This window comes from Sturnira hondurensis, unplaced genomic scaffold (assembly GCF_014824575.4).
Source record: "Sturnira hondurensis isolate 20B ecotype Veracruz unplaced genomic scaffold, ASM1482457v3 Scaffold0023817, whole genome shotgun sequence".
Classification (NCBI taxonomy): domain Eukaryota; kingdom Metazoa; phylum Chordata; class Mammalia; order Chiroptera; family Phyllostomidae; genus Sturnira; species Sturnira hondurensis.
The window spans coordinates 14034170-14061767 of record NW_028096448.1 but is presented as its reverse complement, the minus strand read 5'-3'; the positions used below and the strand labels follow the sequence as shown (position 1 = coordinate 14061767).

General features: G+C 47.0%; 1 protein-coding gene across 1 annotated transcript in view; it reads left to right on the top strand.

Moving 5' to 3' along the window:
• The first annotated feature begins 989 nt into the window (after positions 1-989).
• Positions 990-27598, top strand: part of WWOX (WW domain containing oxidoreductase) — a 903955-nt gene continuing 877346 nt past the window's right edge. Inside the window, exons 1-4 of the mRNA XM_037037874.1 lie at positions 990-1422; positions 7325-7389; positions 8263-8320; positions 10223-10401. Of these exons, the coding sequence (XP_036893769.1) occupies positions 1316-1422; positions 7325-7389; positions 8263-8320; positions 10223-10401 (409 nt within the window). The 5' untranslated portion in view covers positions 990-1315. The remainder of the gene's footprint in view (positions 1423-7324; positions 7390-8262; positions 8321-10222; positions 10402-27598) is intronic.

The following is a 27598-nucleotide window of genomic DNA, read 5'->3' as shown; positions in this document are numbered from 1 at the left end:
ATGTTTCGGTAGGTCTGAGAGGGGATGGCTGGCCTATTAAAATGAACACATACTTTCACCAAGTTACTTTTGGTTTTTCAAAGTAAAGGAAGTCTCTCCCCTAAAGAGCATGCAGAGCAAGCATTGCAAACAATATCAGTTTCAGGACTTGGAGAAAACAAAAAGCAATACTGCCTCTTACTCCCCACCTTTAAAATATCTACTTCTTTTGGAGGAGGCTTGCATTCTTCTGAGACCCAGGACAGAGAAGCCAGTCAGTAGACTTCCCTGTAATGCTGAGCATGGAGCAAGTTCCAAGGAAGAAAAGTTGAAGATACGCTGTGGTTTTTGACATAGGACATTGTATAGTACTTGTACTCCAAGAGGACTTCACAGCATCCACTCTGTAAATGTGGAATTTTGTTTCAAACTGGGTTGATTTGTAGAGGGCCAAACCTAATGAATTACATTCATTCATTCATTGTTCATTCACTTCATTTAGTAACTTGTTGATTTTAGGCAGTACTAGTGGTAGAAAGAAGCATAAAATATGCTCTGCCAGTTTAGTCAGGCAAATGCAGGTAAATAAATAATTTTTAAGTGTTAGCTCTTTGTTAGCAACAGACCGAAGATGTGGCTGTGACTTCTGTCAAGACTGGTTACTCAGGTGAGTGAATTTGCATTTTTAACCACCTCCAAGTTTTCTAACACTGTGTTTCATACACACAAAAAGTTTGTGAATCAGCCTGGGTGATGGAGAGCTCAAAAGCTTTCTGAGCAGGAAATGTTCACCTTGAAACAAGAGCAGGTTAGAGCCCAGAATATCAGAATCCACACAGCCTTTCTTTCTGCTGGGCTAGTCTGGCTGGATCTGAACTACATTTCCCAGCATGCCTATTTACAAAAGATCATTTAGGATTGGTCAGAATGATGCGGACGTGTTACGGGTCGTCCAGCAACGAGGGTGGTCCTGGGCTGCGCCTGGATGTCAACGCCCCATTCCGGCAGCCTGGAGGATAATGAAGATCAGAGCCACCTTCACGGTCCTAAAACGTCACCAGATCTTACTTCCAGCCAAGCGGCAGTGCAATCTCCACGGCTCTTTCACCACCGTTCTTCTCAGGCCCCGCCCCTTTTACGCTAGCTGCGAAGCTACGGAAACTGGATTACAGCTACCAAATCGTTTGAGCGGCTCTAGGAGGCTTAGTACGCAGGCGCGAGCGGTTTCGGGTTGGGACGCGCGCGGTGCTCGGTTGAAGCGGGAGTAAGTGACTGGGCGCGAGACCCGGCAACGGGCGGTTAACTGAGCAAGTGACCCAGCACCTCTTCTGCTGCCATGGCAGCGCTGCGCTACGCGGGCTTGGACGACACGGACAGCGAGGACGAGCTGCCCCTGGGCTGGGAGCAGAGAACCACCAAGGACGGCTGGGTTTACTATGCCAAGTAAGAGGGCCGCAGGGGGGCCGCCGGGCCTGGGACACACCTGGAGTGGGACGCACCTGGAACCTGACGGCCTCACGTGCCCAGGACACTGCACTTCTCTGAACGCCACCTGCGCGGGGCGGGGCGCGGCGCAGGCCCGCGTTCCTGCTTGGAGAGGGCGGGCGAAGTGACAGTGCTGTTAAAGAGCTTCTAGGGTCCTGAGGAGGGACTGGTCTCTCTGGGCCCTGGGTCGAGCCTTGGTCACCTGGCAGCGGCCAGGCACGCCCTCTGCTGCGTAGAAGGCAGCGCTGCACAGTGCAATGATGGCACACCGGCCTTGTCCCTTCCTCATCCAAAGAACAGAAAAAAAAGAAAAAAAATGCAGATACCCAGCCACCTTTTCCGGGTTCTGGGGAGGGGACCTAGGGGTGTGTATTTTTATCAGATGTCCTAATATAGCTATGTATATTTGTATGCAAATGTGTGTGTACGTGTTCTATAGCCAATTCATTATAGTTTTTCTGGGAAAGTTTTAGAAGCACTAGCAGACCCTTTATTCCTACACTTACTGTGTGTCCTAGCGCCTTTGAAAAGACTCTCAGTCACAGCTTTCTGATCTGTAAAGTGGGTTTATATGAGCGTTTTACCTCAGCAGTGTACATAAAGCACTTAGCTCAGGTTGAATAGGTACTCTAGACTTAATAACTGTTTCCTGCTGTCTCTGCAACTTCCTTAGGCCTGATATCAGAATCACCTGGGGACTTTCGAAAGTACAGCTTTCAGGCTTTCACAAAGACCTCATATAGCAGACACCTAACGTGGGAAATCTGCATTTGTTAAGCTTTCCAGTTGATTCAGGTTATGACTTGGCTTTGAGAAACATGGATGTAAAACAGTGATTTTACAACATCTAATAAACTTAAGAAATGTCTTTTCCTTGGTTCCACGTCCAGATATTCTTATTTAACTGGTTTTCCCCTCCTCCCCATTGGTATGTTGCAAACTCTTCCCAGGTGATTGCAGTCTACCCAAGGTTGTGAACCGCCGTTGTCTTTGGTGGCTTGGTAGAAAGAGCAACAGCAAGTTGAGACCTTGCTGAGTTCATTCATTCAGGACACTGGGATCTTTATCATGTGTCAGGCTCTTTGCTGGGCCCTGGTTGTACTGAGATAAAGGAGGTCCAGTCATCACCCTTAATGAGTGCCCAGTCTCGCAGGACAGAGTGACCCAGTCTCGCAGGGCAGAGTGACCCAGTGTGGGAGTCCTGGTGCAGTGCATGTAGTGAGCAGCAGTCTGTTTTGCAACTCTACCGGGTCACCTCACAGCTCAGGTGAGGTGACCCGGTAGAGTTGGCACCTGAGCTGTGCCTTAGGACACAAGGAGAAGTGGGTGGGTGGGGGCAGGAGGGCAGCCCAGGTAGAGGAAACAAAACAGAGCCCCCGCATGGCTTCTGTGGTGATGCAGGAAGATCCAGGCGGAGGAGGGACGGCCTAGCTTACGGAGGCCCTCTGTGTCTCATGGAGGAGCTGGGACTCTGTCATCAAGGACCCAGGGCCACTGAAGGCTTGGGGCCTGGGAGTGACGTTGGGTTTGTATCTTTAGAAAGATGATTTCTGCTCTGGATTGCTGAGGGGACAATTCTAGCAGCAAGGAGTCATTAGACTGTTGCAGGGCTCTAGGCAGCTCTTGGACAGGCACTTGGTGTCCTCGTTGCCTTTTCCTGAAGGGCCCTTTCATCCTTCAGAGCTGGGCTTAAATGCACTGCCCAGGAGACCATCCCCTTTTATCCCACCCCTGCACCCCTCCCAGCACCTTGTCATCTGCCTGCTGGTACTTTGGTTGTCCGTAGTTATCTAATCTTATTCCTACTGGCCCCTCACTGCTCTGTTTCCCTGCCTAGATTGTAAATTTGAGGGCAGGGGTTTTTATTGTTCACCTCTGCATCCCCAGTGTGTGGAAGGATTGAACTAATTCATTTAGTGACGGTTCACCACGGGTCTCCATGGGAGGTGGTGTCCTGGGAATGAAAAGATGCACACAGCCCCCTTCCTGCTTCCGGGGCCCTTCCTCCGCTCCTCTGTGTGGGGCCTGTCCTTGTTCTGGCCACTCACCACACAGGCTTCCTGGCCTCCGCTCAGGTTGGCCTGAGGCCTGGTGTGGGTCTGCAGGCTCCTGAGCATGCGCTCACCGTGCCTGTCCCCCTGTGCCTTTTCCTGTGTTGGGTGGCCTGTCCCACTGCTTCCTTCCTACGTGTCATCCAGAGTCTGGACTTGGCCCTTTTCTTTCATGAAGTAACACCTGCACATGCCAGCCAGTTCCTCTGAGAGCTTTCAGGGAGTCCATGGCCAGGGCACTCGATGACACGTACATGTTCTCTGAAAAGCCACCGCCCAGCCTCCACCATTGTTTTAGGTCTTAAACTGGCCTGTCTGTCCCCTATGTTTACACTGACTGTGATGACAGGGCTTGGCTGGCTCCCAGCTGAGGGGTTTCTCTCTTTAGTCCTCTGTTCTTTGGCTCTCAGGGCTGAAGGATGCCCCTGGCCAATCCTAATCGTGGATTCCTATTCGTCCCCTTGATCTCTCCTGACCTGCGAGCATCCTGGCCCTTCTTTTCACCCCCAACTCTGGATGTGTCACTCATCTTTCTCTTGGGGTTTGGGACCCTTCACGAATGGTCTGTCAGAACACAGCCCTTCAAGTAGTTCCCGTTTCCAGATTGTCTTCCTCCCATCGCAACAGGGCGGTGCCCAAGGACAGGGGCCATGGCCTTGGGAGAGCCTGGGCTCTGGTGGAGCCTCCTTCAGCCTCGCCCTCTTCTTTCGTGTGAGCTCTGTGGGCTTCTTGTGCTCCCCAGTTGCCCCACGGTGCACCCAGGGGCCCCAAGGCACATATGTCACATGTCCCGGGACACCAGTCTGGGCTTCCAGGGAGAGGATGTTTCTCTGCCACCGAGGGAAGACCTATCACCAGGGAGAGCTGACGGGCCTTTCTCTCCTGCTGCTGCCTAAACCAGGAGAGGGGGACAGAGGATGTGATCTTGAGGGCTGTTGCTGCAGTCACCTGGGCCTCCCCAGATGGGCCACCCAGTTCCCCTTTTCTTCTGAAGCCCTCCTGGCAGCCAGAGGGCCAGCTGGCCCGGTCCTGTGGGGAGATGGGCCCCTCGTCTCAGGGCCGACTCTCCTCACAGACTCTCCTCTGGGTCTCCCAGTTAAAGAAACTATGCTGACAAAAGGAAAAAAAACCCAACAACTTAGAAGAGCATACTTGAAAATGAAATGCATATAATATGGTGTAAATTTAATTTTGATCCCTTTGGCTTAAATTAGGATCACTGTTAATTATTTTTTTAAATGACAAACAGCTTACTGAAAGAAAAAAATAAAAGAGGGTTTGTACTTAAGGGAGAATAAGATGACACTTTGGGGACATGTCGTAATTTTCTGTTCATTAAAAAGTCATTTTAGGTCACAGTTCAAAAGAATACCTTTTAATTAATTTTTATATATAAGTATTAGTTGAAAATATTTTTATGTGAAAGGCATGGTTCTTAGTTCTTCACACATTAACTCATTCAGTTTTCTTTAACCCCAACAAGTGGGTGTATTATCCTCATTTTTACTGATGGGGAAACTGAGGCACAGGGAGGTTAAACAGCCTCCAAGGGGCAGTGGCTGATGAGTGGGAGAGCTGGAAAACGTGGGCATAGGGCTCCGGAATCCACACACCTAAATTACACTCTTTTCACCTCAGTTGGGGCGGGATCCTCCGGCAGGGTCACTGCACTGCAGGGGACGGCTAGCAGTGTCTGGAGACAGCTTCTGCTGCCTAGCTACAGGGGCGGCCAGGGAAGCCGCTGATGATCCCACGGTGCACTGAGGGCCCACTGCAAAGACCCACGTGGCCCGAGCGTGAGCAAAGGAGACCCTGGCTTAGGTGTTTCCCATCAAAGGGAAGCATGTGGCACGAATGTGTTTTTTAATATTTTATTTTTATTTTTAAAAGTATTTTTCAGGATGGGAAACAGTGTTCTGAGCGAGCGTTTTAGCTTCCTGGGAAAGCATGTATTCATTCCACGTGCATACACTGCGCCCCACTGTTGGCCAGGCATGGGACTGGTGTCTGAGCGTACATCGGGGCACAGGGGTGAGGTGACCTTGACTCAGCTCACACCTGCTGTAGTGTGTCTGCATTGTACTTTGGGGGTCACTTGGCGGATTCTTGGGGGTGGGTGTTTTGGAGCTGGGCTCCGTGCTCATTTGACTTGTGCCTGGGGATGACAGCCACTTTCGACATCAGGCAAAGGAGAAGGTGACCACAGCTGTGCATTTGCCTGAAGACACATGAGACCTGGTAAAGCCAAGAGCAGGAGGGTTTTGTGTTGCTGCGTGTTGGTTTATCTGACTGCCGTCCCCTCAGTCTGCAGGCGCAGGAGTCGCGTCAGTGAGGGTAGATTTGCCTTCTCAGGGAATCAGGGCTTCCTTTGTGCAAGTGGGTTCCGTGGTGGGCACGTACAAGTGGGAGGTGGTCCTTGCTACTGATACCCTACGCTTGTGTGACAGTTTAATCAGTAAGCAGTCGCTGCTGCAGGCACAGCGCCCTCTGGCTGTGGTGTGTGGCCAGGAGACAGACCAGCTGAGCGCAGGCAGCACGGGGCCTTGGTCTCCTGCCTTCTGCGCCCATGTCCATGCCGCCCCTGCACTGGTCACGGGGCATTTACAGGTGGGCTGGGAGCCAGCAGCTCCTGGAAAAGACCTTGCTTTCGACTGGTAAAATTTCATGGCAAGTTTATGCTCTCCACATTTATTCTCTTCAAAATAACTGTTAGGGAAGAAATATTCAAATTTCATCATCTAGATGTCAGTAATTCAATATTTTCTACTTTGGTTGGGTACATGAACTTTTAGGCAGTCCTCCTTCCCCTCTGAATGACTCTTGAAACATTTGGCTGTTTCCCTGATTAAGTAATTTTATGTTTTTCTTGATCCTTTCTCACCTGTTGACAGATGTCTCTCGTCTGTTATTGGCTTATGATTTTAATTGTAATTTCGTGTGCTCTTCTGAGATGAAATGCTACATTTGACACACAAATCAGATGAGTTTATATGTTTGATTTGTTCAAAATAATAGCTAGCACTTTTGAGGGCTTCTTATATGCCAGGTACGGTGTTCAAACCTTTGTATACAATGTCCTCATAATGTTTCCCTGAGATCAGTACTAGGATTATTTCCATTTTGCAGATGAGGACGTTGAGGCCCTGAGCTGAGGGACTTGACCAAAGGCACACAGCTAGGTGACCTGCAGGGCTGTCTTCCCGCATTCTTAATTACCTCTCTGGAGCAGTTAGGAATCAGTAGTTAAAAACACACTTTGAAATTATATCTGTGGAAAGAATAAACATTTAAGAAGATTATAGCAATACCTAAGTGATATGTAAATATCAGCATCATGAATTTGACTGAAGTTTGTCAATCTATCCTGGAATGAAACTAAAAGAAATGTAAAACAAAACACTGCTCGAGATTGTTTTAAAAAAGATTTTTATTTATTTACTTTTAGAGAGGGGGGAGGAGAAAGAGAGACATTGATGTGTGGCAGAAACATCGATTGGTCGCCTCTTGCATGCGCCCAACAGGTTCCTAAAGTTGACCCACAACAGAGGTTGTGGTCCTTCTACTCCAGCCTGCTCCCCCCACCTTGGCCAGAGAGTGAAGGCTTTTAAGAGATTTTCACAGATTGTGTCTCCTTCCAATCAAGGGAATTTGACCTGGTGCAAACAGTTACCATTTATGTTCTACTTTCTGAATGTCTGGCTTTTCACTAATCTTGAGAGATAGTATTATTTGGGAGAGAAAAAATTTAATGCATTAATGTTTAGAAGTGTAACTTACTCATTGTTGTTTTGTGAATTTTTTTTTTATAGTCACACGGAGGAGAAGACTCAATGGGAACATCCAAAAACTGGGAAAAGAAAACGAATAGCAGGAGGTTTGTATTTTGTGATCATAAAGCAAAACAGCTTCTATGTAAAACAGTAATTACATAAGAACAACACGCCGGTGGAGAGGCGACAGTTCACCGTGTGATTCTGGGGAGGCCTTCTAACAGGGCCCCACCAGGGAGCCGGGCTCTCCCTCTCAGGGGCTCAGAGTGGGGTTTGGCAGAGGGCGGCGATGGAGGTGGGGTGGTGAGGATGGCTTCCTATAGGTCTTAAATAGAAAAGTTATACAGATACAGAGGCTTTTGACTCCCGGTTTGTTAGGCTGTCCTGCAGCTGCACTGTGGACTCGTTCTTGGTTCCTTTGGTGGAATTAACCATGTCAGTGTTTGATGGGGTTCTATCAGGTCACCACGACTCACGGGTGCTTCTGAAGAAGTGAGTCGCGTGTGGAATAGGAGTGTGCGCGGGTCTAGTTCAAGGGACAGCATGTACCTGTGGGAAAATGGAACTGCTCCATAGTATCATGTAAGAGGCATGTGAGTCAGTGCACAGATGGTGTTGGTGAAGACACATTCTGTGAATTCATTCAGGGGAGAATTCACACTGATTGCAGCCACCAGTAAGGTTTTCATCAGAAGCAGGAGCTGAAGCTAAGCGGAGAGTTTAAGAATGATGGAGAATGAGACAGAGTTTTATTTCTGAGCAAGAGACAGAGCTGTGGTGTCCGGCTGGGACAGTGGGCCTTTGGCAGCTGCCGCTGGGACACCAGACCTAAGCAGCCGAGTAGTGCCTGTGGGTCTGCTGGGACTGGCTTCAGGGGCGGGGCTGAAGGCCGTGGCGCCCTCTCTGACCTGCGGGCCCCACTGCAGTTCCACTCACCCCTGCCTGCTGCAGACCTGTCGGTCCTTCCTGTCTTTCAGATCTGCCCTACGGATGGGAACAGGAGACGGATGAGAACGGACAAGTGTACTTTGTCGAGTAAGTGTGCACACGGAAACTGCGCTCAGCCATTTTACTTTCTAGTATTTTGTATTAAAAAACTGATATACATCGACTGTACAGAACTATGACACATGGTACATAACTGTGATCTTAATGGGAATAACTACTTTTAAGAATTTTTGCACCTATTTATCAGTCTTTTATATACACACTTTCTTTAAAAAAACACAGATGGGAATATACTGTCCGAACTGTTCAGTAGCCTATTTTTTCCACAAAAATGTCTTTGTGAGCATTTTCTCATATCCTTATATATTTTTCAAGAAGACCTTTAGCCCTGGCTGGTGTAGCTCAGTGGACTGAGCTCGGGCCTGTGAACCAGACGATCGCAGTTTGATCCCAGTCAGGGCCCATGCCTGGGTTGCAGGCCAGTTTCCGGCAGGGCCAGTTCCCTGCAGGGGATGCACGAGAAGCAACCATACATTGATGTTTCTTTCCTCTCTCCTTCCCTTCCCCTCTAAAAGATAAATAAATAAAATATTTTTTAAAAAAAGAAAAGCATGTGTAAATATTGAATAAATGTTTAAAAAAAGAAGACCTTTAATAGCTATGGAGTATTGTTTTGTAGAGGAAGTGGGTGCTGATGTGAAATTTTTGTTATCGGGCAGCTGTGACGATAAGCAATGTTTTGAGCATCCTTGTTTGTAAAACTCGTTTTAGAGTAAATTCCGGTGACAACGGTAACCGCCGGTCTAGCGCACCGTGTGGTGCAGACGTGAGTCTAGTCGCCTTGTACCTGCAGTATCAGCTGGTCCGGCCCCCACAGGGCCCCAAGGGAGGCAGGGCTTGCCGTCACCTGGCCGACCTGGCTGGTCGTCTGGCCTCCCCGAGCCTGTGGGTACGCTTTGCCGGGGCAGATGCCTAACCAGAACTCTGCTGGGGAACAGCCCCGATTTGTTCCCATGGTGTAACCACAGCCTACTTCAGCCTCTGAGGTGAAGTCCCGAGGGGCCGGGAAGAAGTGCGCGCGCGGGCTCCCGCAGCCAGGGTGAGCCGGCTCCCGCACAGCTCCGCTCTGCCGGCTGCGCGCAGCGTTGGAGCGAAACCGCTGATCTGGCAGCTGTGGCTGTAATTAAAATGGAAGCTGGGTTATTCTTGGGCCTTAGTATTTATAGGATGATGAGTATAGATTTAAAACTATATATAGTTTTACACACACACACACATTACAAATCATGAAATCTATCTCTTTCTTTCTGGAAGTTCTTAATAGTTTTTAAGATATTTCGAGGTCTTTGTCTTAAATCCCAAGAATTTAAAATATAGTTAGTACTGTTACATAAGGGTAACCAGTTAATTCATGTGTCTCAATATATTTTAACGTTGTTTCTACAAGATTCAGCCAACTCTAAATCAACGTTGGAGTGTTATTAGGAGGTGTGAGTGCGGTCTTCAAAAGAAAACCTTTACAAATTTGGTAGTTGTCGGTTTTGTATTTACTGTTAACACTTATCGTTTTGAGTTTTCTACATTTCTTCCAGTCTTTTTAGGCCCTTGTGCAGGGCCAAGAGATTTAGTGGAAACCTACTGCAAAGAGTGCCTGACGGATCTTACAACAACACTTAACATGAATTTAAACAAACAAATGAGCTTCCGTCCCTGCGGAGATCTGAGGGTACGGGCAGCGCTCACTGTGTGTCACAGCGCAGTTCATGGGCGGTTCCCAAGGAACAGGATAGAGGACTGTCTTTCCAGGCAGAAAGGGAGTCCTTCTGGAGGCCAGAGGGTAGTCTAATTGGACTTCAGTGCTTCCTGGGCTTCAGTATGAGCCTTTTTGGTACATGAAAAACGGGGTTTGCCTGGTCTGAACATCATCTCACATTTGTAAATACCTCTGGTCACTGCTGCGGGTTCACTGCTTTCTCCTGTTCTTTGCAGCCACATAAATAAGAGAACTACCTATCTGGACCCAAGACTGGCATTTACCGTGGATGATAACCCCACGAAGCCGACCAACAGACAGAGATACGACGGCAGCACCACAGCCATGGAGATACTCCAGGGCCGGGATTTCACGGGCAAAGTGGTCGTGGTGACTGGAGCCAATTCGGGAATAGGTAGGCCATTAACGTACAGTTACTGTTATATTATTATTTTTATTACTGATGAAGTCTGGTACAGCGATTCTGTAATTGAAAAATGTATTTATAGCCCTTTTGGCAATCATTTAGTTTAAATCCTGCTCTCTTAAAATCCCCGTGTTGTCATGAAAGGCTGTGTAGGGCTGACCTTGAATTCTCTAAGAGCTGAACACCCGGCACAAGGTCATGGCTATTCTGGTCTTCGAGGGTTGGAGACCGCAGTCTTCTGTCTGAAAGGTTCCAACCTGGTCTGTGTGGTGCAGGCACGCGCTCCAGTCACTGAAGTTATTGAGGCCAAAATCGATTGGTGAGGGGATGTTGGGAACAGCGAGGTATCATGATTTTGGAACAGAGGATACTGCGGGTTTCAGTTGGTCACCGAGAATATTGTTTTCCTTTGGGTGCGGGATCTTACTTCTTTTCATGTCAGAAATTTAGTCCTTCCCTTAACCTCCGAATTAACCCCCTTAATGGCTAGGGTCCCAGTACGGCAACCCTCACGAGGTGGGGGCTCCCGGGGGTGTTCTTCCCTTAGTGTCATGGGCTCTAAAGAAGAGGTGGCAGAGCGTGCGCGTGTGCGGTGGCTTCCACAGGGTTTTGCTCTCCCTTGGTTGTGTCCACGTGCATCGGGGTCTGCACCTGTGAGAACCAGCTGCTTTGAGTGTGGCTATGCCTCTTACTTTACAGAGACGAAAAATGGGGCTGCGCTCAGCCATCTTCTGGCACATCCCCTCTGCCCTGTGACCACTCCCGGCCCCCCGCGCCCTCCCTGCTTGGCCTTCTCTTTCCTACCCCTTTGCATCCGTCCCGGACTCTTTCTGTCCTGTCTTCGTTTTCAGTGACCCCTTGAACCTCCTTACGTTCCCTGGCATCAGCAGCTCCAACCCAGGGGTGAGCGTATGCACTGGAGGGTTAATTGTTGTGCAGGGTATGCGGCCAGACCAGCTGCAGTCCTGGGGCAGAACTTCTGACTGCGTTTGTCTGTGAAGGCAATGAAGCAAAAATGGAGTTGTGTGTTGCCGTTTTTTGTTTTTAATTGAAAGAGGTTTATTTCAAATCAAGTCTAAGGCCTCAACTTGGGCTCCGACTATGTTCAGCCCACTTTTCTGAACTTGTTTGGGGGGTGAATTTTATGTAGTCACCGTTGATAATCAACACTGATGTCACTGTAGTAAAAGCAATGGCCAGATCCTCAGTCATCCAAGAAAAAATATGTTGTGTTGATGGCATCGACTGCTGTTACAGAAGGGTGCTGGCCAATCAGTGCAGTGTGGAATAATTAAGAAAAAGCAAGGACTTAAGGACTTAACTAAAATACCTCTTTTTATTTAACACTTGGTTAACCAGAAAATTGACCAACATTTCATTCCCTGAATCTTCAGGCTACACTGTTTCTCCTTCACTGAGACGTGTGGCCACCGCTGATTTTCTGGGTGGGTGTCTGCACTGTGCTCCGTCTGGCGTCGGATGACAGGCCTCGGGATGTGGCTGTTGCCTTGTCAGGGATCTGCAGCATCAGGCTTAAGACATGATCCTGGGCTGACAGGGTTGGCTCAGACTGGGCTGCGTCGAGCTGGAAATTCAGTCGTGATCCAGGAGGAGGAGGACACTCTGAAGCATGAAGGCTAAATGCACTGTTGATCAGAATGGACCCAGACCTCTTTGAAGGAAGCCCCGAGTTCTGCACCTCTTCACGGTCCCCCGCCCCCTTGAAGCCTTTCCTTTCTGGATGTCCATAATCCGTTTTGTGGACACTGCAAGTAGGTATCTGTGGTCCAGACAGATACGGTTGCGAATTGTAACGCTCATGGTGACAGAGGTGTCGGGAAAGGTCTTAGGGAGGCCGGCGCTTTCTGTTCCGACACCCCCGCCATCCTCCCAGCTCAGACCACCCCCCGCCCCAGAAGCTGCTTACGGCACTGCCCTCTCGTCCTCTTTCCCCTCCCCACCCTTGACAAGCGTAAATCCAGGTGAGTGCTGACGATTTTTATTCTCAACTTCTGAAATAGCATTGCACCGAGCATCCCAGACAATCAGATCGTGACCGATGACTCTCACTCTGCAGCAGTGGTGGCGTCAGGCTCACAGGGAAGGGGCTGGAGACAGCACGTGGCTTCGTTGGAATGAGCTCGCTAATGTGTGCTGTGCGGCTGCCCAGACAGTGCCCTTGCCCACGGAGGCTGCCGCTGCCAGACAAAGCTCTTCCTTCTTCTGCGCTATGGAATATGCCGATTTATACATTGCTATCACCACTTTATTTCTGCCCGTTTCAAACCAAATAGCTGAATGCAGAGTGAATTGGGCATCTTCATTTTCGAGACTTGTGGGCATTCAGGAGTCATTTTCCATCGGAGCCTCGGTGGTGGTGGTACTCGCGTCCTTCTGCCACTCAGGGCCGCCTGTTTCCGTGTCCGAGCCGTCGGCTGCAGGGCCTCGGGACGTCTGTTCTCCGAGGCATGTGGGCTGGGCCAGAACACACCAGTGTGTGTTTTCACAGCGGCGACTCTGTGACTGAGAACATAGGTGACCTAATGGTCTTTGTGAAGGGTGATTTACAAGTCTGGTGTTTCCGGTGATTTTTAAAGCATTCCCCACAAGGCTCTCCTCTGTTGGAATTGCTGTTGTTGAGGCATTCTCTCTCTCTCTCTTGTGGAAGGGGGTGATCAGGGGGCAAGAGGGTCCCCTCTCTTCCAGGGACTTTGGCTTGTGCTGGGACAAGCCACCTCTGAAGTGGCCTTGAAGCACGTTTTGTCTTGTCTTCTCCCCCCAGGGCTGTAAGTGATACAGATTAATATTTTGAATATTTGATATTTGGCTTTACTGAGGCAATTGGAGGGACTCGTAGTTAATTCAGTTCAAAAAGGATCAGGGTGACTCTGGAAGACAAGAACGGAGGGACTATCAGCGTAAAGCACTATGGGTTTATGAAATCTTTGCTTTTGCACTTGGAGTTGTAGCCGGGTGTGACCGTTGACTGGGTCTCCCTGTCTGGATTGGGGGTGGGCACGGTGTGGCTCAGGAGCTAAACCTGGCTCGCTGCCTGATTTTGGAAGTCAAGTTTCGTAGGGACACACCCAGGCCCGCTCACTTCCAGTTTTGTCTGAGGCTGTTTCCGTGTTACTCGTGGAGATTAGTGATCATGGCCCAGACCATATGCCTGCAAAGCCTGAAATACTGTCTGGCTCTTCACAGAAGTTTGCCAGGCCCTGCATTAGATGATCTGTTTCCTTTCCAAATAAGATCACCCAACATTCCCTAAATTCGACACAGTCTAGGTAAACTTCAGATAGATTGGATGTCCCCAGGCCAGAGGAAGGTTGTGTCCACACATCATATGTAATTGCTCGGGATATCCCCCAATATCCTGCACCCCTTGCCTCGACTCTGTTTCCTCCCTGTTCAGGGAGCTGCTAGCATTAGGATGTTGCCTCCTCAAAAACTAACACTCTTCTCTCCCTGACCTTTGTTTAACCAGCATTCTGAACCTGAAGACCTTTGTAGATTGAGAGCGGTAGCTTGTGGACCTCTCTGTGTGGAGATCAGCATCTCGGTATCCAGGGGGAAGCCATCTCTTCACCTAACGCTTCTGCTAGACCAAGAGGCCTGGAAGCCCACAGTGCCGACACCACCCAGTAGAGGCAGGGGAGGAAGCCCGGGCTGCCGCTGCTCACCGCAGCGCCGAGCAGCGAGGGGCAGGCGTCTCACGGCTCTGGAGTTAGGGGCTGGGTGACTCCGACTCCGTTCAGTGAATGGAAATGGCTTCATTGTGGTGATTGTTGAATACAAACCCGGTTGCTGGGTCTCGGGAGAGAGGGTTCTCTAGGCTGGGAAAGTGTTCGTCGTGGAAGGTCCCACAGCTTCTTTTCTAGACGCAGCCTGTCAGTCAGGCTAATTTGGCTCTGCAAATAAGCAGTGCAGTAAAAATGCCGCCTTCTTGGATCTGAGGGCTGACAGGTGCTCATCAAAAGCAAGGTCCTTTTAAGGAGGGGTTGACTGGGTGCCTTCACGTGGGACGGTGCCTGCCCTGCTCACTGTTCCTCCTCAGCAGAGACACGCAGAGGGTTCGGGTGAGCGGACAGAGTTATCGTCTCCGTGCTAAGGCATGGAATCCAGGTTTTGTCAGACATCCATTTTAAAACTATGAATTACCAGCAAATTAGATATTTTCAGTCCAGTGTTCACTGGTACTGATGATGAAACTCTGTCCTTAGCTGCCAATCTTAAATCAGTAGTATGAAAAATCTGATTTTTAAATTCCTCGCAGAGTTTAGTCAGGATGAAAAGTTTCTTTCACCTTCTGAACCTTCATAACGGGCTGCATCAATGACATGACTTCAAATCTAAAATAGCCTGGGCTGGTTTTGGTTTTTGAGCCAGAGGATCCATGAACAAAAACAGAGCATTTCCCACCCCTGAACAAATACGAGCTGGGCACTTTCGTGTACATGCCAGTAAAATGTATTTTAGGACTGACCCTTCCATTTTCTATATATGTTATATAATCACCTACCTAAGTTTTATTGCAGGGAATCTAATATGTGTGCATGTGTGTATGTGCATTTGCACATATATGTAACATGTTTATATACATATATGTTTATGCACGCACTCTTAATTATCACAACTTACATGTTTTGAGAGGCAAAACGTCCATATGCAAGCTAGCAAAGTCAGCCCTAGGTTTGTTCAGTGAAGGTGCCAGGCTTCCATGTGGGAACCCGGAAATGGCATCACACACAGTGCGACGTCACAGTTGATTGTTTTGGCTTAGAGAACCCGTTGGTTAAAGCTCAGGGTCTTGTTCCTGAACCATGTGCTGCACTTGCAGCGTGAAGTGTGGTTGCCGTGATCTTTTATCCTGCAAACCATCACCACGACGAATTCATACCTGGTGTCGATCCTACAGCTCCATAGTCATACAACAAAGTTACTTTTCTTCCTGTAGTCTTAAGATTTTTAAGTGCACACTTCACATTCATGAACTGGACCAGTTTCCGTACCCCTTCAGTTTTGTTCCTTTTTCACACCAAGGGCTGCAGGATTTTTGCCTTCCAGCCTAAGTCAGGCCATTGACTTTGTTTGCAGTCGTACCAGAGACCTCATGACTCCGAGGCTGCGAGCTAGCTTGGCTCACAGTCGTTTCGTGGAGAGGCTGTGGTCTGACGGCGCCGTTGCACGTGGGGCCCTCAGGTGCCTGGCAGTTTCCTTTCCAAGTGTCAGCAAGAAGGACTTCCACTGGGGGCCTTGGCATTCATCTACTTGTTAAGAACCTGGTGCTCATTAAGTACAGGAAACATTTCTGAAATAATCTAACATTTTTGTAGTTTAAACTCCCATTTTAAATTAAAGACATTTGTAACCACTTATATGCTAAAGTATATCTCTTTATTACAAGTAAAATGATTTTGATGTTATTTTATTCTGAGTTACTGTTGAGATTTTTGACAATCTTGGAAAAAGTCCTTGAACGATGATGGTACATAAAAATTGAGAATTCATGTCTCATGAGCAAAGCAACCGTTTTACGTTTAATATCCTTAGACATTGAATATACATGGAAATAACATGGTCAGAGTATTTGAGAAGCTATATACATTTCTAAAGGAAGAGACGAATTGAAGTATTCTAACAAGCCTCATCTCATAAATTGTCAGTCACACATACAAACTTGACTAAAAATATTAATAAATAATACATGGAATAATGTATAAATACCGTACCTGATCTTAACTGAAGTTTTGTGTCTCGTGAGATCAGTTGAATTTCGTGCGTGCATGTGAGTTTAGATTTTAATTTACTTAGTGGCGGTGTAACAGATGAGGGTGATACAAGTTCCCCTTCACTGACAACGTAGTTCAAAGTCACAATTTACAGAGAATATTTAAAAACATGACTTCCACCCTGATTGAGATTACAAGATTATAAGGTTTGAAATTTGAAAATTATTTTACTTAATATCCAGCTTGAAAATTTTGGACGTTTGCTTTTGTGTAACACAGGGGTATAGTTGTAGTGATGATTGTCCGGAAAGGGAGGGTTCCACTTTCCTGTAAGGCGACTGGAAAGAGCCGTGCTCATGTCTCTATACCTTTTCCCCACTAGAGGGCTCTGTTGCCCTTCGGTACAGCTACACAAAAGCAGTCCGTTTCAGTACAGTTTTCCTCCTCTCCAGGCGGTCTTGCTTTCATTTTTGTTAAATAATGCCTTTTACTTTTCTAACATATCTTTTAAGTCTTGTACTTCTTGGTGAAAGAATTCAAGCTGAAGACTGTTACTAGTGTCATGTTTGTTTCTTTTTCTCCCTCCCCTTTCTTTTTTGCATAAAATGCCAAGGATGAAGAGATCTATTTAATAAAAAGGTCTATTGTATTCAGGGAGCAGACTGTTCTGCCAAATTATACAAGGGCATGGGGTTTTCATGACATTATTGGTTTCAGCGTGCTGGCCTATCAATAATGTGATTTTCTTTTCTAAGTGGAGATTGTAATATTTAAATATTAATGCCTCTGTTTGAGGTTCATTTAGAATGCCTTGGTGATCTTATACTTTTTCTAGGAATATGGAGTTTCCATGCCCTGCCATCCTAGCCTTATCCAGTATTATATAATTTATTATAATTAGATTGTTTATTAATGATACGTTCTTAGATTAGAAGAAAACGTGTCCTTTAGGGCTTAGTGTATTTTTCTTAGAATGAGAGAGGCCATATTGAATCCAGTACTTAATATGAAGCAAACGGTCAGCACTCCCCACGTACACTATCTTCAGGAGGTAATTCTTGTTTTGGCTCCATCACAAACGTCTGAGGCAACACGTTAATTGAATGCTTCAGTTCTCCAACAGAAATTTGGTCCAGAAAAGAAAACGTTTTTGGCTTTATAAAACTGCTTATTTTCAGATTTTAAATGGGAACAAAATGAATACACTGTACCATATTACATGTATTTACATTATGCTTTTTCTTGGCAGCTTCCTTTTTTTCCTTTTGCAAATGAAAGGGCCCGAAAGCACCAGGAATTTACTTGCAGCCCCACAGGGTCTGGCGGAAGCAGCCCCACCGGGTCCAGCCGCTGGGGTGTGTGAGTGTCTCGCACGGGTGGACAGCACTTTGAACATGTCACCTAGAATGTCATACGGTGTGCTCGAGTGTCATATTGTTACGTTACAGAATCACATGCTTATGATTTTGTAATAACACAGGGGCGTTATTTGTGCCCGACCCTGTACTTCACCAGAGTAAGATATTTTGGTCATTCATATACAGATATGCTTGTTGTTTATTAAATAAAAGTTGTTAAAGCTAGATGGCTTTTCTGGGAATTATTACAGAGCTTACAATAAAAGATATGCTGGCAGTTGAAAGCCACTTATTCAGTGTGACGCGGCCCTCGTCCTTTCTTGCACTTTCTGAAGCATTAACACAAACTTCAATATGTGAGTCCTGAACCTTTTCCAGAATAACACTTGAGGGTCAATAGGAAGGACTTCTTGTAAAGATCTCTTAAATTAAGGCTCTGGTAGATTGATCAAAAGCAAATTCCAAAAGCCAGAGCTTCTTGCCTAAACTTATTATCTTCCTTTGGCTTAATATCACTCCATTTCACGAAGTGCCAGTCTCGATCTACGCAGGCCTAATTGAGTGAGGTAATAGGAGGCATCCCCCATGCAATTAATTGTGTGACAGGGTTCGAATCTAATTGTTTCAAATCTGAAAGGTGTTTGCATACCAGGCTGTGCTGCATGGTTTTCTGGGTCCTACTCGTTAGAAGAATCTGTGTTCAGGTTGTGCTGTCTCTAAAAGCAAACCTACGCTTCCTCCCCAGACTCAGAGAGGAGTTCTCACATGGTGTGCAGGGCAGGCAGGGGGTGGGAGGGGGGAGAGAGGGAGAGAATGTATGACTGAGCACACAGACACGGTAGTTCGTGTGTGAGAGACGGGATGGGGGGAAGACACTCATTCCAGTGTTTTATTTCTCCCTAGGTCGGGGAGGAGTATGACTAGCCAGGTGGATGGAGCTAGGCCTTACATATTAACAAATTATCTTATATAAAAAGGAACAAAATCAGAACCAAAGAAGTTTCTTATGTAGTTGTATGGAAACAATTAAAAAATTAATAAAATATGTTTATTATCAATCCAACCTCTAAAAGGTGCTCAATTCTGGAATAATTTATATTTATTGATCACTGTAAGGTTCTCTTATATGAATAGCTCTTTAGGATCTATAAAGGTTCTGTATGCATCGTGTTTAATTCTCACCACAGTGCTGGCAACTGTCTTGAGACAGTGTCAGAATGAAAGCACAGAGAGGTGAAGTAACTTGTCTGAGATCACACAGTTCTGAGTGGTGGGTGCCTGTGGAACCAGAGCAGAGAACTTCTGATGCCGTTTCTGGGGCCTTCTCCATTCTCCTTGTTGCCTTCTTGTTCTGGGGGGTAGTGCACAGCCCTGACCAGGCTCTTCCCAAGCAGCAGCCGCAGTCTGTCTGTAGTCAACAAATTTATTGTAGCACCAATACAAGACCGCTCTGTGCCGCTCTGTGCCCGGCTGTGCACTGGGCGTGGCATCTGTGTGGAGGGCCCGAGCAGATATGAGTTAGTACACTGACGCTTTTTCTGCACAGTTCCCCTTTGGTGTCACTGTAAAATCAGCTATGCAGGAAGAACTACTGCAGAACAGGAGCTGGCATTTGTCAAGTGCAAGTTCGTGCTTATGCCAGGTGTGAGGCTGTATTAACTTTACAAGCCTTCTCATTAATTTAAAATTATTTGTTATTGTTATAAAACATGACTTCATTATGGGAACTTTAAAAATGCCGATAAGTAAAAATAAAAATAAATGCTAATAAGAAACACCCACAAGTGAGAAGTACTTAGTATTTAGCATATATGATTTGAAGCATTTTCCCCTTCCTCTCCTTCATGACTTTTCTACTTCATTGTGGTTCAGGAGCATCTTTGCCTGCCATTGAATATCCCACAAGATCTTACGTGGTTGTGGAGTGTTTTATTAGATGATACCAAGCAGTCTTTTACTGTGGCACATTTGGGTGGATTTCAGATTTTTGTGAACTGGAGAGGAGAGACGATCAGTTTGTGATTAAATGTTTTTACCTCTCTGGGACTGTTCTGTACTTTCACTGTCTGGAAGTGGGGCTGCTGAATCAGGGCACTTGTTTTAACCTTGACACCTGGACTGGTTCTGTCCATCCCCCAGGGGCTCATACCACTCGAATGCCCTGCATTCTCGCCAGCCTTGGCAATTAAGGTTTTTAGAAAAATATCACTTTAATTTCCACGTCCTTAATTGTTGGTAAGATTGATCAGCTCTTCGTGTGTTCCTCCATTTGTATTTACTCTTTTATGAATTGCCTTTTCATCTTCTATGCATATCTATTGGCTATGTATTGATTGCTAATTGATTGCTTGATTCATGTAGCATAACTTAATTTTCCAAATGTTCCTTTCTCTTAGACGTTAATTTATCTCAAAGTGTCTAATACTTTAAGTACATTTTCAATCTTGTGCTCAAGAGGAAATTCATGAGGGAAGTGTGCCTACCTTCCCAGTCCACTGCACTAAAACCTTTGAAGCAAATGTCTCATCTGCCACACCAGGCACACCTCAAATTGTGGGCACTGCCGCTTAGTACCCACATGTAAGGCAGGAGCACCCCAGAAAACGTGGAGTTGGTTGGCTTACAAGGGTGGTTGAGTCCCAAGATAACACGATGGGTGCCCTTCAGTTGTGTGGGTTCTGCACAGTCCCCCACATCTTCTATTCGTGACAGTAACAACTCTTCGGAGCCCTTCTTTGCACTTTCTCATTTGATGGGCCCCGCTCCTGCGTGGTGAAATTGTACCACTGCCGAAAATAGCTCTGCCGACAGTCAGGGGAAGCCTGATAGGTAGTGAGTGTCTGTCTATCTGGAGAGGCAGCTGGTGCAAGAGAAGGAATACTGACTGGAGAAGCAGGCGTGACCTAATTTTGAAACCTGGCCTACCCGCGTCCCATCTGAGTGACTTGGGGCAAGTTGATTTCCGTCTCTGAACTCTTGTTTCACATCTGTGAAACCTGGCGATGTTTCTGCTTTAAAGATGGGAACCCCAGAGGGCCGAGGGAGTCGTCTGCTCAACTTTGCAGGCACTGAGTAAACTGTAGTCATGTTAGGGATGGAGTCCAGGCTATCCAGTTACTGAAATTAGTTTCATATTTTTCTAGCTTCCTGCCTCTTGGATCCTCAAAAGGCTGCCTTAGTATCTGGGAGTTTGTCCTAAAATGACCTTTCTAAATAACCGTTTTAGGCATGGATTGGTCTTTAGTTAGAAAGGAAACATTTTAGACAGCTTTTTTGTTGGAGGTTAGCTGTAACTTCATACAGGAAAAAAGAAGAGTCCATGGAGAGAAAAAAAGGACAAGGTTAATTTTGTTGCAGTCAAGAAAGAAAAGAGATGCATTAGACTTGGGCGAAACGAGGAAGGAGAACTATGACATCTGACATGAGCGCATCCCAGTCCCATCTTTGTTACGTGGTTTGGCATCAGAGCGCATGTTCCCTAGAGTTTGTGATGATTTATGGGACTGCCTGGCATGTTGAGTATTGGCGTCCAACCTTGCTGTCCCATTTCCTTGATCACATCAAAGGATGCCATTGTTTGAATAGAGTTTTAGCAGCACTTGAAGTGGTGGGACGCGCTTTGTCGGAGACTACTGGGGCTTTTCAGGCCGAAGACCAGCCTACGAGACAGATTGTCATTGATTCATGTGACCTAAGGCAAGTCTTTACCGTAAGGCTCAAAATAGCTAAGTGACTCATAAAATCTAGAGAATAATAATTTCTGTCACTATTTTGTGAGGATACTAAACCACAATGAGCAAATGCAGCCCGGGAGAGAGAGCGCGCTGTCTGACGGCCTGCAGCTGGGGGAGAGTAACCCAGCAGTTGTCAGAGAGAAGGACCCTACAGGAGGAAGAGGGTGGAGAGGAAGAGAGCCATTTGATTCCTTAGTGGACAGAGTGAAGTAGGACCTCTAGACATTTTTTGTTAGGATATCCTGGGAGGGTTCAAAGGCATCTTCTGTAGGATGTAGAAAGGTGGCCAGATGTCAAGGACCTGCTTGTGCTTGAGGCTGTGATTCGGTGGGGACGGCTGCACAGGTGCAGTGGGTGCTGTCCACCCAGAGCGGACAGGCTGTGACTCCAGCCAGACACTCAGGAGCAGAAAACTCCAGGGGCAGAAACAGCCCCAGGGGTAGTTGTGTTGAGGTTTCATAGGTGGACCTGCTGGTCCTTGGACGACCCACTTCTTCCCAGGTCCTTAGGTTTGCCCTGGGCAGGCCCTTCCTTCTGCTTTCCAGGCTGAGCCCCTACAGGTGTGGACGGGAAGAGTGGTCGCAGTGCCTGTTTGCTTAGATGGCACCACAATTACTGCAACGTCTTGATTCTGGAAACTCTTTTTCCAGGGGATCACACGAAAGAATGAAAATAATCCATCTCTCTCAAATACAGAGACTCTGCTGTGTCAGCCGCCCCTGGCTGTGCGGATGAAGCCTCCAAACTCGCTGCGTCTCTCACTGTGAGGGCTGCTGCCTGGCCTCGGTGGGTGTCCCCGCGTGGCTGTGTCGTGCGGCAGGGCGGCTCTGGCTTCTGAACTCAGCAGCCCGGCTGGAGGAGCTTCTATCAGCCGAGAGATCGTCACCGCATTCCAGATTGGCATTACAGAAAAAAAAAAAACCGTCACAACTTTATCTGTTAGCAAAGGAAGTTTCCATTCTAAGCTCATGTACAGTTACCAGATTGAGTGTTTGACAAGGTAGAGAGCACTGTGACAGACCCGCGCGGGGAAACATCTCAGTCAGGGCACAGAGGCAGGTTTTTGGCAACAGTTACCAACCTTTCAGCCTGAAAGGCTGGCTTGAGAGCTGTCGGTCCCTGGCACGAGGGCCCTTTTCCTACCAAATGTCGCCGTTGCCGCTTGCGCGGTTTCTCCTGGTGTTCCCCCCCAGCCCCCCACGTTGGCCGGACCGGGGAGAGACTTCCCGAGGGAACCAGCAGTGTTTGTGTGCCGTTACCCCGGAGCTGTTAGACGTGCCGGAGTGTACACTCACACACCTAGCTTTTGCACGTTTCTTACATGTTACCATTATGAAGACGACACAGATTTGCTCATTTCACACAGGTTGGAAGTCCCAAACCAGTCTCATAGGCCTGGGGCCAGTGTGTCAGCGGGCGGGGCTGGTTCCTTCTGGAGGTTCCAGGGTAGAATCTGATTCCTCGCCTTTTTCGGAGCGTCCAGTACCCTGCCATGTCCCCTGGGTCATGGTCCTTCCCTTCACCTTCCAGGTGCGCCAGGCCACCTCCTGCTTTCACTATCACGCCGCCTCTCTTTTGTAGTCAAGTCCCCTCTTAAGGTCCCTGTGTGCATACAGGGAGGGCCTACCTGGATAAGCTAAGGTAATCTCCCCATCTCAAGATCTGCACCTTAATCATGTCTGCAAAGTCCTTTTCGCCATCTGAGGCAACCCTCACGGGTTCCAGGGATAGGGGATGTGGGCCTCATCTGGGGACCAGTCTTCAACCTAACACAGAAAGTGATGGATTACTTCCGGGAACCAACGTTACATCAAAGGCTTCCATCCACACTCTGCTGGTTCCTCCACCCCTCCCTAACTGGTTCTTTGGGCTGGGCGATTCTGTCTAGAGAAAGTCTGGTTTCCTTTCTGCGTTTGGGAGCAGCGCTCTGAGGCCTCCTTTCCTGCAGGCCGAGTTCGTTGGAAGCGGGTAGTATGTACGCAGCTGGAACATTTGCTGGCTGGCTGCTGAGTGCCTTGGTGACAGGTGAGTGGGATAACAGGGTGGGGGTGTTATTTTCATACTTGCTCCTTCCTCCAGGTGGGGGCCCTGGGGCCACGAGCAGAGACACCCAGTCAGGGTTGAGGGAAGCTGCAGTTTGTCACCTTGGTTGGCCCCCAGGTGGTTGATTTGGTCCACAACAAAATGGCCTGTTGTGTTTTTTGTTTGTTTGTTTTTGAGTTAGATTATTTGCCAACATGTTAGAATCAGGATATCTTACTTAGCAGCTGTCTTAGCTTCTGACTCTTGAAAAGTCAGAATAGCTGGAAATACCGGGTCCTTGAGTCTACCCAGCCAAACTGCAGTGAGCCTGAGCCATGCTGCCCCCTGCAGGCTGTTTCCCCCTGGTCCTATCACCTGCCCGTCCTTTGCAGACTTGAGTCTAGAGCCCTGTTCAGGGTATTCAGTGAGAGCTGTGCGGAGAGAGCAGATGGCTGGCTCACATCTGCAGACACGTCCTTTATTCGGTTGTGCACTGTAGTCAGCAAACGTCTAATGACCATTGAGTTCTAGGTGCTGTGTCTCAGGGTTGGGACCAGACAGTGTCCCCTCCCTTAGGGAGTCACACTGACCACAATACTATCGACTCGATCCCTGCTCTTCCAGAGAGCATTTAAATTTACGTTTCTTATAGTATAATGTATTTTTTAAACTACACACTTCCCTGTATACCTGTATGCTTCTGAGTAGTTCTTACTGCTTCTGTGGTTTTTGTTTGTATTTAAAGCACTTTCTCCTTATTATTGAGAAACTATCTACAAATGAACCACCAAATATGTTCTTGTAAATTAAAGAGAACTTTCAAAAAATCTCAAATGGTGCTTTTTTAAGTCTCACTGTGAAGACTTCTTCGGGGTCATGTGCACTGAACACATCTTCTGAGTAATCGTGAAGGAAGGCGGAACCTGCAGCCGGTGCAGGGTGGGCGAAGGTCGCCATCACTTGAAGAGCAGTGCATGGATTCTCTAATTTATTTCAATCACAGTTCCATTGCTTGCCTTGTGGTAATAGTCATACAGCTGTATTATGATTCCCTTAAATTTTATGCTGTGCCTTTTGATGTTCATGCTTATAGTCTAAGCGGCTATGTGCTGTTCAGATAGTGAGTGATAAAAATTAGTGGTTACTATGAGTGGCATGCTTCCTCCCCCCCACTCCCACCTCATGGACAGATTTCTTTTGCGGTTCTGGCGGGCTTTCCTCTGGCCAGCATCTCTCTACGCTCTGCTCCGAGTTCAGCCTCGGCCCTGGAGCTCTTGCTGTCTGCTCCTCATGCTGCTGACGGTGAGCTGAGCCTGCTGATGCTGCCTGTCGGTCTGACGGTGTGTACCAGCGGGATTTTATAATTGCCATCATTCTTCTTTGCTCCACTCCATTTCCCAGCCCCCCCCCCCCCCGAATGGGGCGGCAGCTGCAAAGCACGGTACTTGAACATGAGGTAGAGAATTGTAGCTTAAACTTCAGATTTTTACACTCTGTTGACTTGAGCTGCTGGGAAACTGCTCACAATTTGGGAAAATATTTGGATCTACAAAATCCAAGGAAACTTTTTTTATTATCTATTGTGTAACATTTAAAAGCTAAATTTCAGAATTTTTAGATTTTCCGATGTGGCACACACAGTCTGTAAGGGGGGGCTTCTAGAGTTCACATTTTAGTTATTACAAAGCTCCGTCCTGTTTGCATTGAAGAATTTACCTTTTCAAAGGGTACTTAAAAAAAACTCATATCATGTGTTTGGTTTAAACTGTCTACAGAGAAATACCTGAAACTGAAATAATTTCGAAATGTCCCCCAGAGGACAAATGCCAGCGGCTTTAAATGTGTGTAAAGACTGAGCCACTGACTCCTGGAGTCTGCTCGTCACAGGAGGCCAGTCCTGGAGACGCGCGAGCTTTTGGGGGCTGTGGCGGGGGGTGCCGGTAAGGCCGAGCTGAGCAGGGGCGGCACAAGACACTGCAGGGTGGCCGTGTGTGAAGACGGGGCACTCCAAGTGCACAGTCGGTGGAGTGCTGCTCTCCTCCTCACAGATCTCATGGGTCTTGCACAGGTAGCGGGGAGCCATCTGTGTTTTCTTAAACAATCCTTGACTGTTCTCATCAAGAGCGGCTTTACGCTGTACAGCTGTGTGTTCGTGTGTGTCCAAGCTGGTGGGGAGAACGCACCCTTGTGACGTGCAAGAAACAGCAAACACTGTTAGTGTTGAGTTCACTGTTTGCACAGACATTAGTCTTGGATTTCAGAGCCCACATGTTAGCAGGACGGCTTTGTTTTACAGCCCGTGTTAGGAAACTAACAGCTGTTAAGGATGGCACTTCTGGGTAGCCATCAGAAGCCTTTTAGAAATTCAGCCACATTGTAAATGCTGGGCATTGCACTAACCAATAGTGTGGACGCTGCAAAGACGACTTCCTGTGTACACTTTAGTTTTAATGTTTGCCGAAAGAGACTTATTCTCCAGGTCTTTTGGGAGCCATTAAGCCCTCTTTCTTTGGTTTCCTTTAACCTTTTTTTTCATCACGACAATTGGCTTGAGAGTATTCTTTTTTGTTACTTTTGTTCTTCAAAGCACATCTCTGGCTCACATCTTCATTCTCTGTTTAGTTTCATATTTTAACTTTAATCTTTCTGTACATCAGTATCTGTCATTATGGTATTTAAGCTTGTGGAAGAATTTGGCAGTTGCTAACTTTTTGAGGAAATGAAGCACTCCACTGTTGTAATGTTCTGCTTATGCTGAGTTAAAAATTCACATCATTTGGCTAAGGTTCTGATGATTTAGGTGCTGTTGGTAATTAATAGCAGGGCGTATTTGCCTTGTTGTGAAGAGGATAACTTCGGATTCAGAAAGCTTGATCATATTTTTTTTCTTCGTGGTAGATATGAAAAGAAGCAGGAGAGTATGAGAATATTTATAACATTGTCATGCAGTGATCTCTCTGGAGGCGAGTGTAAGAGAGGAAATCCAGGAGAAAGCATTAAACTGAAGCAAGAAGTTCCTGGTCACACACAGTGCCGGCTGCATGGAGAGAACCGGAGAGAGCAGAAGCGCTGCGCAAAGAGAGATGTTACCCACACGTGCTGTCAGCGTGCAGATGCTGCGGCAGAGACGAGCCTGGCTCCGTGGTGCTCCGTGAAGGAAGATGCTGCCCAGACTCTACTCTTGGGCTTCCCCTCCAGGGCTGGAGAGACTCATCCGCGGCGGCGCAACAACTCGGAAATAGTTACTTGCCTGGTAGAGCGGTAACAAGTACAGGACGGTGTTTGAAACGTGCAACGTGACTTTTACTGTTCGGTTCAGAACGTGAGCCTGCCAGCTTCACTGCAGCTGACCGAATGTGGGGAGGCGTTCTTTCTGAGGAGGATGTCCTTTAGTTTCCTTACAAGTGGACATCTGAAGTAGTGCTTGAATGTCTTCTAGAAGCATCACAGAGGGAAATGCAGTGGGGAGAATGTAGATTTTTAACTGTAGTCGTTCAAATTTTTATCCCCATAAAGGAAGTTTTGTTCATTGTGAGCAGATGTTGGAGGCCAGCTTTGCTGATTTCTGTACATTTGGTGAAAGGAGCTTCTTTCACCAAAAGAAGCTGAGGTTTCTTTCTTCTATCCAAGACCTTGATCTAAATCAGGCTTTTTTCCCCCTCTACAAAATGTTTCAATTATCAGTAGGCTGAGAGAATAATTAGAATGAAAGTATTACTGAAAAAAAAAACACTTTCTGTAAAACTGAACCCCAAAAGATAATGTGAAGGAAAATGACATTTGTATCCTGTATGTCTGATTCCCTTTCTACACAATCTAAATTCTTTCAGGAGTTGGGCATATCCGCACGTGTGCATTGCTGAGATTTGCAGGCCTCTGGAATGGAGAATTCACCTTTGTGCCTGGGATTCCTTCAGCATGCATATGTGGGGAGATAATTGTTTTATATATGCCTGCTATTGAGTGATGGGTAGGTGTGATAACTATATATAAAATTATATTAAAGTATTACAAGAGGTGCTTTTACGAGGCAGCCTGGAAATGGCATCCGATTTTCTTATGGCTTTTTCATGTCCATTTTGATGAATCTATTTATTACTTCTATAATGAGTAGTACACATGGTTGGTTAGCCAAGTTATTGAACTTTATCAACCTTGGCTGAAATTCACAATGCGTGCCAAACTTGTTGTAACATGTAAGAAATTACATCTGGGATAAAAGGTTCAATAATGATTACTCTTATAATGGAATCTTTTACAAAGCATGGGATTTCAGGATATGCCTGTGCTTTTTAAAAATTATAGCGATGCAATGAAACAAGGAATGCCATATAGCTGA